We start from the raw sequence: 15,324 nt of genomic DNA on the forward strand, positions 1-15,324 counted from the left end.
ACGGAATTTGGATGAAAAAGGATATGGTAGGTTGGGTAAGTGGGTAGATTCTTTCCAGTAACCTTTGAATAACTGACAGAAATACGGGTTTCGGGTTGGCAATAAAAAGTAGATTAATAAAAAAATAATGCCACATACCCAATAATAAAAGAAAATGAACAACGGCAATCATTCTACTGCTGTCATAGGCTCAATTTACATTGCGGCGGAACAGAATGGATCGGAAGCGAAAGTTTCGCCTCGCTACGCTTGAAGGCGTGCGCGGTATATGGAATGCTCGAGTATTCCAGCGACCGCACCTTGAGGCTGTAGTATTTCATTGACATTTGACGTCACATTGCGCCTGCCTTCGTGCCACTTCCAGGCGTCGCCAACGGCAGCTATGAAAGTCTCGCGAATGCGCGAGCATTCTCGAGCATGCGCGAAAATTTCACGGAAGACCCGTGACGTGGTTTTCGGCTGGCATCTAATTTGTACGTTACACCATTGACCACAAAGTTCAATGTCGTTACAAGAATTCGCTTCCATTCCTTTCCGCCGCAATATGAATTGAGTCATAGCCGTACTTTCTTTTATACAAGAATCAGCCGTTAGTTATAAATCATAATAAAGACTTGCCAACGATCGGCAATATATCATCATTACAATTTGTCTCCTAATAACTTGTTATATTGCTATTACTTTAGATCATGAACGTATGGACAGACTTTATCTTACAGCTTATACATAATCTTTTTTGAAAGCAAATACTGTACGTAAAATGAATAAAACTCATTACATTCTAACATCATTTATTGAACCAAAAAATACACCCACTTAAACTAGGTACCGTTTAGTAATCATTGCACGAACCATGGAGTGGTATTTAAGTTTTGACAAAATATAGATTCTGTGACGGGAGTAAACATTAAATAAAGTTAAATGTTTTGTTCTATATAAAACTTTAGGCATAGTTAATATGCGACCACCCCAAGGTTGCATTATATTAGTATATTATAGCCATGTATTTCTGACTAATCTAGAAACGTGCTACACAGCCAGTTAGCGTTTATAATTTAATAACTATTCCCTACATTTAAATACCTTAAGCGTAGATTAAGTCAAAAATGGTTTCCATTTTTAATGCAACGCAAGTTTAGAGACGGCGAATAGTAAAGAACATAGCAAGACGTAATACATAGGATTTTAGAGTATTTAGTAAAATTCGAACCGTCAACACTAAATTATAATTGTCCAAGAAAAATCACATACAGATATGTACATTTTAGCATAGAATAATAAGACAATTAATGTATAACTGAAAGAAGAAATAAATCTCTAAAGATTGCACATAAACTCACGAAAGTTACAGAATAATTATTATTTAACGTAAGGAGCAAACTTGGAGCGAAAGCATTTCACAACTGACAGTAGTTAGCGACTCTGTATTTTACGCGTGAAGTGATTTATTAAGACTATACCTATATATATATATGGGCCCCAGAGTGGAACGTTTCAATTACATAACGAATAGCGTGTGCGACCCGTATTGTGCAACTGGAGTGCAACCACGAGATTATGCGAATCTGTGCATACGGACTCGGCGCGCATCGTGCGTGCATGTGTGCACAAACCGCGTCATTACGTTTTTATGGAGTTACACTATTTGTCTTATTATGTCATAAGTTTAGTAACGGATTTTAGTAAGTAATAAAATGGAAATGTTATGAAGAAGAATTCAAAGTTTCAAAGCTAAGATTAAACAAGTTTTTTCTTTGGAAAATTTGTTGTTTTATTCTATAAGTTAAAGATATACCAAAAAAATGCACTTTATATCCCTTTATATTTTAATGTGCTATGTATTTACATCTTTGGCTTAATAAATGGCATGCGTCATATTTCTAATTAAAAGCGTTAAGTGAATTGTGAAAATGCAATTTTTGAGATATTTTTGAAGCTATTTGGTCACATATCGATATGCTGCAGAAATTGTTGTTTAAGTGATGAAAAGTTTAAATTATATGTTTATTCAAATGCTAATCAAAATGTACTTGGTTTTATCCCAAAGATAAATAGATTAAATTAATATTATATTTATATATATATTATACAATGTACACAGACTGTTTTTTTAATGGGACGGTACGGGGTAAGCCGAAACCATAGAAGATACAAGGAAACTAACAGTCTTAGGAACTATTAAGTCTTTTTTGTGAAAACAATTTCGGCAGTAAATTTTTTGGTCAAGCGTGAGTTGTCCATAAAATGAATAAAATTGATCGTGAATTTTCTATGATTTCAGATTTCCCCATATTGTCCTATTAAAAAAAACACTGTATAAATCAAAAATCTATTATTATTTAATCAGGTGTTTCAATACATGACCAAAACGTATTTAATAAAGAAAAATATATTACTGATTCTTGTGTTTTTTGAGTGCTTTTCTGCGGCTGTTTTCCATTGTCCTTGTAACCAGCCAAATACCGAAGGCCTTGCTTGTTCCATAAATGGTGTTAACAACCAAAAAAAATACAGCATGCGGCAAATAGCCAACAGTTTTGGAGACAATTCCCACATGACCAATGGCAGATTTGACATAAGTCTTAGCAGTAGGGGCCAATATTGTGCTACGGCGGATTCCAGACATGTTGGAGCAAACAAAACCCGGGAGGACGCATTGGAATATGATGCCTTTTTTGGAGTATTCCTGTTCAAGGGTTTCTGTTAGTTTCTCGACGTATGCCTGCAAAAAACAATTGGGTGAGTCGATCTTTAAGGCTGCTTTAGCGTAGAGCTACAGTAATTCCAATTATTCAAAAAGAAACAAAAATTCCACATTATGAGGAATTTCTCAGTTTCGATGTTTTTATTTCTACACCTATATGTGTACATAAAGTGTCACCATAGCAATAATACCTCGTTTTGCGTGACCCCGCATTGCAAAAGTCGCGCTAAATTATTCCGATTACGTGGATACATTGATTATATTGATTTAACCAACTTCACCGGTAGTTCTTTCTTTGTAGGACCTTTAATTTATAATCACATTAGTACTGTCTGTTATCGAGTGAATTGTAAAAGATAATTTTTACGAACAATGACGCTACCGCCTAAGAAAGAAGGGCGTAAGAGCTTGAGTTTGGAGACGATAAAAGTTTTAGAAAAGATGGGTTCGTTCAAATAGCACATTCGTTACAATATTTAGCTTGTTATTCGATCATACCCAGTTCTATCCCTGGTAGCATTAGTTAGGTCGAGTTAGAGACCCTAGGGCGACCAAAAAACTATAGAACCAGACAGGCTACACAAAAAAGAACATCCCCGTTTTACGCGAATTTCGCTTAACGCGATTTTGTCCGGAACGCATCCCTCGCGTAAAGCGAAATATTACTGTACTTGATTAGGGGCTAATTTTCATTTTTTTATTACACAAGAACACACCAATATGATGTGGTCCCCAAAATAAATGACTTTTAAGAAAAAGTGTAGGTAGGACAGTCAGAACATTTGAGGGTGAGGGAATGACGGTGATGGAATGACGAAATTAAAATAAACCAAGAAAAAATAGCAATATAAACTTACTTTTAGACTTAATATTTTGGGTAAACTACTGCTACCAATAACTCATCTTCTTATATGCATTTACCAAAGCTTAAAAATGCGTTTACAAACTGAATGAAGGTAAAAGTGAGGGAATGACCGGTTTTGGTTGGGACATAAATATATATATAAATTTATTTACCGTGTTTTTCCAAAGGATTTACATTTCGATTTCTACGATTCTTTAATTTCGCTAAATCACATTTTATTTAATGGATGTTTAAAATTTAAAGGTTATTTTTATTAAATGTGCTGATTTAAAGCACAGAACGTGTATGATTATGGAACTTGGGACATAGTGAGGGAATGATTTTGGGGACATTTTTATATTATTATTATTTTTCATTGACTTACAATTATATGGACGTCGGGTCCGCGCTAAAAAGTGTCCGCACTTGTAAGGCGCTAAAATCGTATACAGAGCGCCAAACTCCACTTTAGTCTTCATTTGTTCGACTGACAGCGCGATACTGCGATGACATTACAATTTAAATTTCGAATAGGTTGACTTGGGACATTTTTTTCGTGGTTTTTGTATTAGACCCGTCGTCCATTTATTTGTAAGTCAATGTTATTTTTATTTAAATAGAATAATCAATATTTTATGTAGGTATTACTAGCAATTGAAAAATGATTGCTTATAAATATTAATTTTACGGTAATAATCAGATACTTTTTTAAACCTAAAGGACAAGAATTTCGAGACTTTGTAAAAATTTGTCATTTATTTTCATATCACTATATGTTTATATTACTAATAGTGTACAAACAATGTGAAAATTTATGATTACTATGGAAATGTATCTTTGCCCAAAATAGTGTTTTACTCGTAGTAACGATGTACAGAATATATAAGAATTATAACTATCTTTTTTAAAGGTGAAGTAAAATGACAGATCATTGCGTAAAAGTGTTGCCCGCTTGCAAGCAGTTAGTGATTGCAGTCGATCAATATATATATATATATATATATCTTCTATGGTCTGAATATTGGTTGCGCTTATGAAATAAAAAGAAGTTCATACATACATACACTAAGTTTTGCAGCATGTGTATGATTATAAAACAGAACAGAATACTAAAAAACCGCCCTCGAAAGTCATTCATCCCCTAGTTTGCCACCCTTAGAGGTGGAATATTTTCTTCAAATTTAAATGGGACCACATCTAAAGTACCCCCTTTCCAACAAAAAAAAAGAATCATCAAAATCGGTTCACAAATTATCGGGTCGAGTTATCGAGATATCGCGTAACATACATAAAAAAATACAATCGAATTGTGACCCTCCTCCTCTTTTTGAAGTCGGTTAAAAATACAAATAGAAGCCATATTTTAAAGTTTTTCATTTGAATTTAATATACATAATTAAATTCGCCGACTGAAAACTGATTTCGATATTAACAGACCAACTGTCAAATTATGAATAAAGAATACAATAACGCAATTAATAATCATTACAACGTCGCAACATTCAAAATTCAGACAATTTTGGCAAAATTTTACCTACCGTCACAACTTATCGATAAAATTGTCGACAATCACTATATGACTATTTAAAATTTTATGAAAACGGCCACCTTGTTAATGTCATTTTGCTCCATCTTCAAAAAAGACTATAGCTAAATGTATAATGAAAATAAAAATGATTGGATATTACGAACCTTAGAAGCAGCATACATGGCAAGTAGAGGAGCAGGATTTGCAGTTGAACCAGAACCAATGTTGATGATTATGCCCTTTCCTCTCTTCACCATGGCAGGTAACACGAGTTTGGTCATATAAGTGACCGACACTATATTCGTGTTGATAGTGGTGGACAGGAACTTTTCCCTAATGAAAAGAAAATGCAAAATTAAATTCTCTTATTCGCAAATAATTCATGACATTAATATTGTATATAAACTTATAACGATAAAGAACTGATAAGCAGGCTACTTTTCTACGTTCGGGATTTGAAGCTTCGCATCCATAAGATGCGTCGCTAATAAATGTTTTAGCTTTTCGCTCCATTGAGTTTAGGGCAGCTGGCATAGGAGTGACCCGTCCCGAAAGTTGGCAGTGTACTCTTAACACAAGAACACTATTAACAGTTATTCACAATTTTTTTTGACGTTACGACGACAGACTGTCGTGACTATGGGGAGGGCTAGAACAACAGTCGTCGAACGATGAATAAAACGTCACGATGTAAATGTGACGACAGATAATCGCGGATTCAGACGATTCTGTCGTGCAAACGACAAGGCGGCTGCCGTGAACCAATAAATTATCGTCACGATGTAGTGGGAACAGCTCAACACGATTGTCGTTCAACGATAAAATAAACGTCCACGACACAGTCACGACATATAGTCGTGATATGGGAACACGCTAGATGCCACAGTCGTCTAACGATAAATAAAACGCGACATAATGGGAACGCGGCCTAAGGTTTACTTATTTAATCTTTGATTACACGAGGTGGCACAAGAAACTGGGAATTTTTTGTAAAAAAAGTAAATAAAAAGACTGACAAATCATTGACAGTCGTGGTAACCCGGCGGGACAACGGTTGCTACAAGATGAGAGGTCCTCGAATCCCGGTAGCAACATGCACATATTTCGGCCGACGAATCTTCGCCCGAGTGTCGAACAATCAACAACACGAGAGGCGAAACACGTGTCGGGTATATTTTTGGTGGTAGTGTCTTTAACTATAGTTGCGCTTGTGTTATGTATTTTATGCGGACAGCGGGTGGGAAAATAAACTATATGAGAAAAAAATAGTCATCACAAGCGTAGCTATTTTGCATGATGTAACCTCTATCGGGTTCGCAAATTAATTTGCTTCTAACAACAACTATAGATAGGTTAGTCGTATCTGCACTACGTGTGTAGAAGACAATGCTAAAACAGATGACGTTCTCCATCAGACAACAATCGCGTTCCTGAGCTCAACGATGCATGACCTGGCTGTCCCCGGAATTAATATAATCACTGCTCCCAACATTACCGCTAATGGCACGTGCTTAATGATCCCCTGTAATAGGAGTACATACTCGTTTATACATACTGAACACGGATGAGCAACGTACATACATCAGCAGTAATAACTTAGTTGGGAGAATGCTTGTCTGAGTTTCTAGGTTTGATTTCTAGCACGAGGCTTACAGAGGATTTTATATCATTATTAATAACGTCAAGTATATAACCGGAAATAGAGACAAAATGTCATTTAATTTGTTTGAAAACTATTCTGCAATATCATTACGGTGACAACTGCGCTTCGATTGCTCAGCCCGGATTCGAAACAATTGACGGTTGTCGTCAATAGTTTCACTTCAAATCGACCACTTTAACTTGAGCTTTGCTATAATGGACGAAAATTGAAAAATTGCATATTTAATATTTCATTACCGATGAAATGTGATTCCGATTTCCGATATATTTCCCACACCACCGAATGGAACAGCTCTCCATAGTTAGAGATATTATCTTTATTACAATAAATACAGAATATTATTGGAATATACGAAGACGTACACACCGGTCAGGGTGTTAGCAACAGTAACGAGGTAGTTGGGCTAACTACATTACGAGCTCCAAACTGACACCGGAAAAGTCTGGAAAAGGCACATAATCATGCTGCTGGCGACCAGAGTTCCTCGTCAAAATTAAGAGAGAGTACCTGATACACACATGCTACAAATAATGCTACATTTTGTTTATGTCACCGTCTTCATCCGACATTTATTTGTCAATAAAACATTTGTAAATATCGGAACATGTGTATTTTAATATAACGAATATGTATTACTAACAGTTAAGAAAAATAGCATAGCATTTTCAGAGAACGTTTCTAAAATTTTGTCGTAAATGTTTAAAGTTCCAAACTCGCATCTTGGTTGACCATAACTTGAAATGTTTGATTAGACTAAATTCCTTGCTAAATTTTCATTTTTTAAAATTTCTAAGATCTCTACGCAATGTACATTATATCAGCATGATAATTTACGAATAAAATGATTTTAATATATTCATAAACTTAAATTATTAAAGATGAAAATATATTTATAAATAAGAGAGCTACACTGGAAAGCTTTTTGGATTTACTTCGTACAGAAAACTAAAAATACACCTTCCAATCTTACGAAACAATATTGCAGAAGCTCAACAAAAATTTTCTGTTCCCTATAAATATACGGTTGGAAGCGTCGCAAATAATCCTTGCTCGATAAACCGTCGATAGTTGGATACCAATAATATTTCAATTCACAGGCACTTATTTCATACGGCGATGCCTGAACACCTGGTGCTTTTGAAACCGTTTTCAAACGTGAATGTGCGGTTAAGTTCAAAATTTTAGCTCACGATATATGGGTTCTGGGAAGTTGTTCTTGTTCGATCAGAGATTAAATGTTTACGACAATAATTCTATAAATTAAGGTACATCTTACTAATTAAATACTAATTCCGTATAGGTGTCGACAAACGCCAGATAGTAAAGGTCGTTTTACACGAATACTTCAAAAGCAATTAATAGATTCGAGCGTTACTTTGCAGAACACTATGTTAATAAAAATGGAAATAAATTAATAAATTAAATCCTTGAACCCAGCGGAGGTTAAATCGTGCAAAATAGCCGCGCTTGTGTTGAATACCATTTTAAAATGATTTTTTTATGGTACCTAGTAGCAGGACGAACAAGTCATGTGCCTGTCCATAACAGATGCAGTGCCACACAGAGTAAAAAAATGCGAATGTCTGAATATGCCTGTAATTTCACCAGCACCTTTTAAAACTGGAACGCAGTAACGTTCGCATTACTGCTTGGCGGTAGAAACAGGTAATGTGGCAATACTACCCCGGACGACCTCTTTCACAAGGAGCTCTTCTGCTACTGCTTAACTAAATAACTGCATGAAAAGCGTATTCACCATAAACGCAGCCATTTTGCACAGTCCAACCTCCACTACGAGCGTATTTTTTTTAATTTTTATTATCTCTAAGTTGTTGACGTATGATGCACTGTCTTTGGATTCGTCACACACTTTCATCACTTACTACTTTACTAGTGTAATTCGATCTTTGGACAACATTGACTTACAAATAAATGGACGACGGGTCTAATACAAAAACCACGAAAAAAATGTCCCAAGTCAACCTATTCGAAATTTAAATTGTTATGTCATCGCAGTATCGCGCTGTCCGTAGAACAAATGAAGACTAAAGCGGAGTGTCGCGCTCTGTATACGATTTTAGCGCCTTACAAGTGCGGACACTTTTTAGCGCGAACCCGACGTCCATATAATTGTACGTCAATGTTGGACAATCTAATTTTGGCCTTACGATTTCGTATTGACAAAAATGATCACTAAGGAAGAACTTTTAAAACATTTTTCTTAGCGTTCCGAGCATAGAGTATATAACCAGAAATAGAGACATAAGGGCCATCCATTCCTGGCAACTCATCAGGCAAATGGGCATTATATCACTGTTAAATATCAACTGTCGTTTGTACTGAAATCACAAATTAGAAAGCTGAAATAGTACAGTGCCAACAACTGACCTGTGTATACGTCTACGTTTATTAAAAAAATATTCTTTTTTTTATTGTGATATAATGATCTTTAACTATGGAGGGCTTTTCCATTCGGTGGTGTGGGAAAAACAACAAAATATCTAATTACAAAACAAACGGAACCAAATTTCATTGGTAATTAAATACGTAATTTCTCTATTTTTGTCCATTATAGCAAAGCTCAAGTTAAACTGGTCGATTTGAAGTAAAATAATTGACGACACCCGTGAATTGTTTCGAATTTGGGCTGGCCAATCGGAGCGCAGTTGTCACCGTAATGATATGGCAGAATAGTTTTCAAACAAATTAAATGACATTTCGTCTCTAATTCTGGTTATGTATTCGATGGTTCCGAGTGTACTCAATAAGTGACATAAAGATATTGGGGGAATATAGATACAATCATTTCGTATGGAGACAGTTATATAAATATGTATGTGGAGTCCAGTAGAGGAATGTTTCCAGGCTGACACAGGCTTGAAGTCGATTTACTGCAAAAGCACTAAGATGGTGGTGACAGGCGTTTTCACAGATATTAAGCAGAACGTCGAGTTTCTATTGAAACGCAATTGCCTTTGGAGTCATGTGATATTTGGTAAGGTTGATATTTCAAGATGTGAAGACAGGTGCAGTTTGGCTGGTTTAAAATTGCTTCAGTAGATAAAATTTCATTTCTGCTATAGTAGAGATATTATACGTAGATCTCAACTGTCCTCCCTCTTTGTCTAACTTCATTCCGCCATTGCCCGCTGAGCTGGGTTGGAATGATTAAATCTTGACTTTGATCTTGCCATCTTGATTTAAATGACGACTTAAATCAAATGATTTTTTAAATAAAAATCAGTGACTAAATCAAGTGTCTTTAACTTCGGTCTTTTACATTGAATCATGTTAAAATCTTTGTTTTCTGTATTATATTTTGAAATCGTGATTTTTTTTAATTTAATTTGTGTAATTTTTTGACAGACTCACAGATGTTAAGGTCGGATTGGTCATTCAGAGGACGAATTGAAAGACAAACCGCTAGCATTAGACAATTTTCAAAATTTGTTTAAAGTTACTTATACATTAAATTATATTGTTAACGATTTATATTTATATATTAAAGAGTTCCCCCAATGCGAAGCAAAATACTCTTTTTTTTATAGATTATAATGAAATAGGAACATCAACATCATTTTATGAAATAGGAATGAAATGCTGAACAATCTGAATTTGTCGTACACTTGTTCAAACAATCATAAACAATTCTATGAAATGATGTTATTTTTAAACGCTTCAATTCTATTACGAATGGCGCTTACGATTCCCGCGCTGAGCAACACTACCTACAACATACTTCACCAGCACCCTTATCCTTCAACATCGGAAAGCAGTAATGCTCACATTACTGCTTGGCGGCAAAAATAGATATGTTACTTGTCTTATTTTATGGACGAAGTCGGGTCAAGTGTCAGTCGTACAGACCATTGTGTCGTACGTTCATTAAAAATGAACGATTCCCTGAAGTTATTATACTTCGTAATTACAGTTTTACTGAACAAATTTCCACGATATGTACAAAGTCAATGAGTTTGGAAACTAATTTAAAAAAAATCTTTTATTAAAATGCAAACATGGAGTTAAAAATTTCTAGGGCCCTCTTCAAAGGACAGCTCTTTCTTATTTATTTTTATTTTCTTTATTTTGGTACAGACTCGTTGGTGTGTGGAAAACAATATGTTCCTTAACGTAGCCAAATGCCAGTTTATCACATTTACGAAAAAGAAGAATTGCATGTCGTCATCGTATATGCTACGTGGAATTCATCTGAAACGTGTGAATATAGTACGTGATCTAGGCGTTTGGTTTGACTCGAAGCTTTCCTTTAGAGCGCAAGGCGGACTATGGGTGTCTTATATAGAGTTGCAAAACCTTTCAAGCAAATTCAATTGTTTTACTTCAAATCGACCAGTTTAACTTGAGCTTTGCTACAATGGATGAAAATTTAAAAATTACATATTTAATTACCGATGAATTGTGAAATGATTCCGTTTGTTTTGTAATTAGCTGTTTTGCTGTTTTTCCCACACCACCGAATGGAACAGCCCCCCATAGTTGAAGATATTATCTTTATTACAATATGCCAAGTACATGGAACACCCAATAGCGAGTACAAAAAGCAATGTGAAGCCGCCATTACAAATTTCTATCTGTCATTCTTCTTCTTCCTGTCCTTATCCCACGCGAGGTGGGGTCGGCAATATATGTATTTTTCTTCCACTCTCCCATATCAGCCATCATTTCTATACGCATCTTTCTTATGCATGTCATCTTTCGCACAATCCATCCATCTTTTCTTTGGGCTTCCTTTCCCCTTATATTCCTCCACATTCATAACTAACACTCGTCTCATCACATGACACTCCGCATGACATGTGCATACTACGCTAACCTCCTTTACGCTAAACTCCTCATCTTGTCCGTCACTGGCGCCACTTTCAAACTTCCCCTGATATATATTCGCATTCCCATGCACAGTTCGTTCATGCTCCCCTTTTCATCACCCAACGTCTTGATCCATACAGTAAGACAGGTCTAATTAAGGTGTTGTAACTGTAATTTTATTATTTCTAGTTTCTGGAAACATATATTTTTTTATGATATCACGCGACATCATCGCCTACCCACTGTAGTTGCCATACCGTAATCAAACAATGAACAATTTCTTATTCTGTAGATCTTTCCGTATACATTTTTGATGAGGTTTTAGGTTGAAACAGTTTATTGGAAAATTAATTTAAACTCAATCAAGAACAAAGGAATTCTTTCATTATTAGCTTTAGAACAAAAGTTGAGTATTTCATGTATTATGGAACCAATTTCGTGCATTTTTTTACCACTGTAAAGCGACTCTACGTACACATGAGGTTTTTACGGCATGATTTAGTATTCCAGCTGAGTATTCCTAAAAATGTGTAGGTAAAAGTGTAGTATGCGAAAAGGGTTGTTAATATTCACTTTCTGGAACCACATTTGGAATTCAAGTGATCGCGTGCAGAATCTGAGTCGATAAAAAAAAACAAACAGAATGTATAAATTTGGAATGCCGTCTCTACTTTTTAACCGCCTTCAAAAAAAGGAGGAGGTTCTCAATTCGTCTGCATTTTTTTTTGTTGTATGTATGTTACACGATAACTCCGCCATTTGTGAACGGATTTTAATGATTCTTTTTTTGTTGGAAAGAGGGTACCTTAGAAGTGGTCCCATTTAAATTTGAAGGAAATATTTTACCTCTAAGGGTGGTAAACTAGGGGATGAATGACTTTTGAGGTATGTTTTTTAACCGGAGGTTAGGTTATACGCTTTATAGTATTCAATGTACATGTTTTACTACGTATGAATGAGTGAAAGAAATGGCATTTTTACGTTAGCCTGACATTGAAAAGAATCTGATCAGATCCCATTTTTCTATTAGTTTATTTTATGCGTTAAGTAACTATTATATAGCAGTAGAGCTCCTTGTGAAAGAGTTTATCCAATTGTCACCATGCCTATTTCTGCCGCTAGGCAGTAATGTAATTTGAAGGGTAAGGGTGAAATTACAGGCACATGGGTATTGCCAACTTATGTCTCATGGTGATAGGTGCAGTGGCAGTGCCTCTCAGATCTTTGCGATTTAAGGCTTTGAGTGGCACTGCAATTGTTGCAAGATTGCAAGTGCACGACTTGTTCGTCCTGTCACTTGATAATATAAAAAATAGAATAATACGGCAACTAAGTACAAGCAAGCAAGAATCGACGCGTACGGCGAAAGAGCTTTCGGTGAATTTTGTGTACTTGTTAAGATTGCAGCACACGTGCCCCGCCTACATCACCGTTCTATTTATATTATTTCTGTGGGCGCGTCATTTTTGCAGTCACATTTACTACACTAAAAATTACTGAAGTCTAATTTGTAGTCGCCCTTTGACTCGAAACTTGAGACATTAGTTGTCATATACGTCATATCTGACCCTTATAGTAGACTAATCAGTCAATTATGTTGTATTTACCTGATTGCAGTCTCAGGGAATTTTATTGCTGTTGCTTCGTATGCAAATATGAAATATCTGTTGTGAATTTATAACATATTCGCATTGTACAAAATCCATGGGTAGATACTAAGAATTTGTCCAATTCATCACGGGAAATCATTCAGTAAACTTCGCCACAATGGTTACAACTCACATATCACATAATTAACCAAATCCCTAAGTAACAAAGGCTTACTTAAACCCGCTCCACTTATTATGCACGAGAGTAGAATTAACTTATGCCCCTTTATAAGAACTTTTTGCGAGAATTTGCATAGAGATGTACGTGTATCCCTGGTGGGGTATACTCTATACACTTCTTCATTGCTCCTAATTTTTTTGCTGTTTAAATATACCAATGCTCTTTGAGCTGCGTGTGCAAATTGACTCTAAAAAACGCGATCACCAACTTTAACTGGACGATTCTTTTTATCTTAATTACTAATTTATGTTCAGTAATTGCTTAAGGCGATTCGTGATAAAATTGTACAAATGTTCAACAAAAATAGAATGAGTGACGGGTAGTTAGTGAACATTGAATCAGCACAGAGTACTAAAAAAACCGACCTCAAAAGTACGTGGAATTACATATAATTACCAAGTTTTATTGAAGTCGGTTACCGGAAAGTGCGCAAACCCGGATTCATCCCCTAGTTCGCCACGATACGGGACTTGACACAGGAGATAATAAAAGTCGGTTCGCACTACTCAAAGTATATTGAGAGAGAAAAACGCCTTGAATTGAAGAATAGCAAAATGAACCATTAAAATAATTGCTCCGTATAATAAAATTTAGGCGCTATTTATAAAAATGAGTCTTCATGTACAAACAGCCACCCTTAGAGGTGGATGATTTTCTTCAAAATTAAATGGGACCACTATGGAGCTACCGTCTTTCCAACAAAAAAAGAATCATGAAAATCGGTTCACGAATACCGGAGTTATCGCGTAACGTACATATAAAAAAACATACAGTCGAATTGAGAACCTCCTCCTTTTTTTGAAGTCGGTTAAAAATTTTATATTAAAAAACCTTGAAACATTGCTTATGATGGAGTTAAAATGCAAACACAGCCGAAAATTAAGGACGTTGCTCACGAAACAAGCCCCAATAAATTTTGCAATTCTCAGCAAAATATTATAATGAAGAGAGTTAAGTAAAAGTAACATTTGTAGAGGACAAAACAAATTCTTTGCATAAATATTAATTTCAGATTTCTATATAGTATAAATACTCATGCTCTCCTTGAGATGTACATTTTTGATGAATACTCAGTTATTTCAAGTTAAGTCAAAGTCATAGAAATTTATAGTTTCACCGCTCTATACTGTTCACATGTAAGTTAAGGGCGAAGTTCTTAATTTAAATTATGATTAATCTAATGATTATTATGTTAGAGTACTAAAAAACCGACTTCAACAGTTCGTAGACTTACACCTATTTGCCAAGTTTTATTGAAACTGTTTTTTTTTTTATATAAAAATGGTTACCGGAAAGTGCGTGAAACTGGGTTCATTCCTTAGTTCGCCACCCTTCGAGATGGAATATTTTTTTCAAATTTAAATGGGACCAATACTGGTATCCTCTTTCCAACAAAAAATAATCATCAATATCGCTTCACAAAAAAATACATTCGAATTGAGAGCCTCCTCGTTTTTTGAATTCGGTTAAAAACGGATCCTTTAATAAAATGAAAACTTTACTTAGATGTGTCTCCACTTTGTATGTTTAATAGACTTAGTTCTAAATGTAGTGTACGTATCTATGTATGAACTTATATAAATTGACAATTCAAATGAACCTGTGCCCAGAATTTGGAAGATTAATGAGCCGATGATGATTCAAATGAAACAAGTTATTTATTGCATAAGCGTGATCTACATTCAGCCGATTGTCTATAGAATATTTATCGACTGCAATCACTGGCTACTTGTAAGTGGGCAACACTTTAGCGTAATGAACTGTCATTTTACTCAATCTTCAAAATTCTATTTTTAACAAATTTCAAAAATTTCTCAATTCGTCTTTTTTCTTGTGTGCGTAACATGCGACTATTCCGACATTTGTAAAGCGATTTCGATGATTCTTTTTTTGTTGGAAAGAGGGTACCTCAGCAGTAGACCCATTAA

The 15,324-nt window shown here is 35.2% G+C and overlaps 1 protein-coding gene across 1 annotated transcript in view; it reads right to left on the bottom strand.

Moving 5' to 3' along the window:
* LOC113225993 (very-long-chain 3-oxoacyl-CoA reductase) overlaps positions 1-15,324 on the bottom strand; it is a 66,593-nt gene that overhangs the window by 507 nt on the left and 50,762 nt on the right. The window contains exons 5-6 of the mRNA XM_026458489.1: positions 5,241-5,409; positions 2,397-2,722 (exon numbers count right to left, since the gene is read on the bottom strand). Coding sequence (XP_026314274.1) covers positions 2,397-2,722; positions 5,241-5,409 — 495 coding nt within the window. The remainder of the gene's footprint in view (positions 1-2,396; positions 2,723-5,240; positions 5,410-15,324) is intronic.

This window comes from Hyposmocoma kahamanoa, unplaced genomic scaffold (assembly GCF_003589595.1).
Source record: "Hyposmocoma kahamanoa isolate Upper Pololo Valley unplaced genomic scaffold, ASM358959v1 180, whole genome shotgun sequence".
Lineage (NCBI taxonomy): Eukaryota > Metazoa > Arthropoda > Insecta > Lepidoptera > Cosmopterigidae > Hyposmocoma > Hyposmocoma kahamanoa.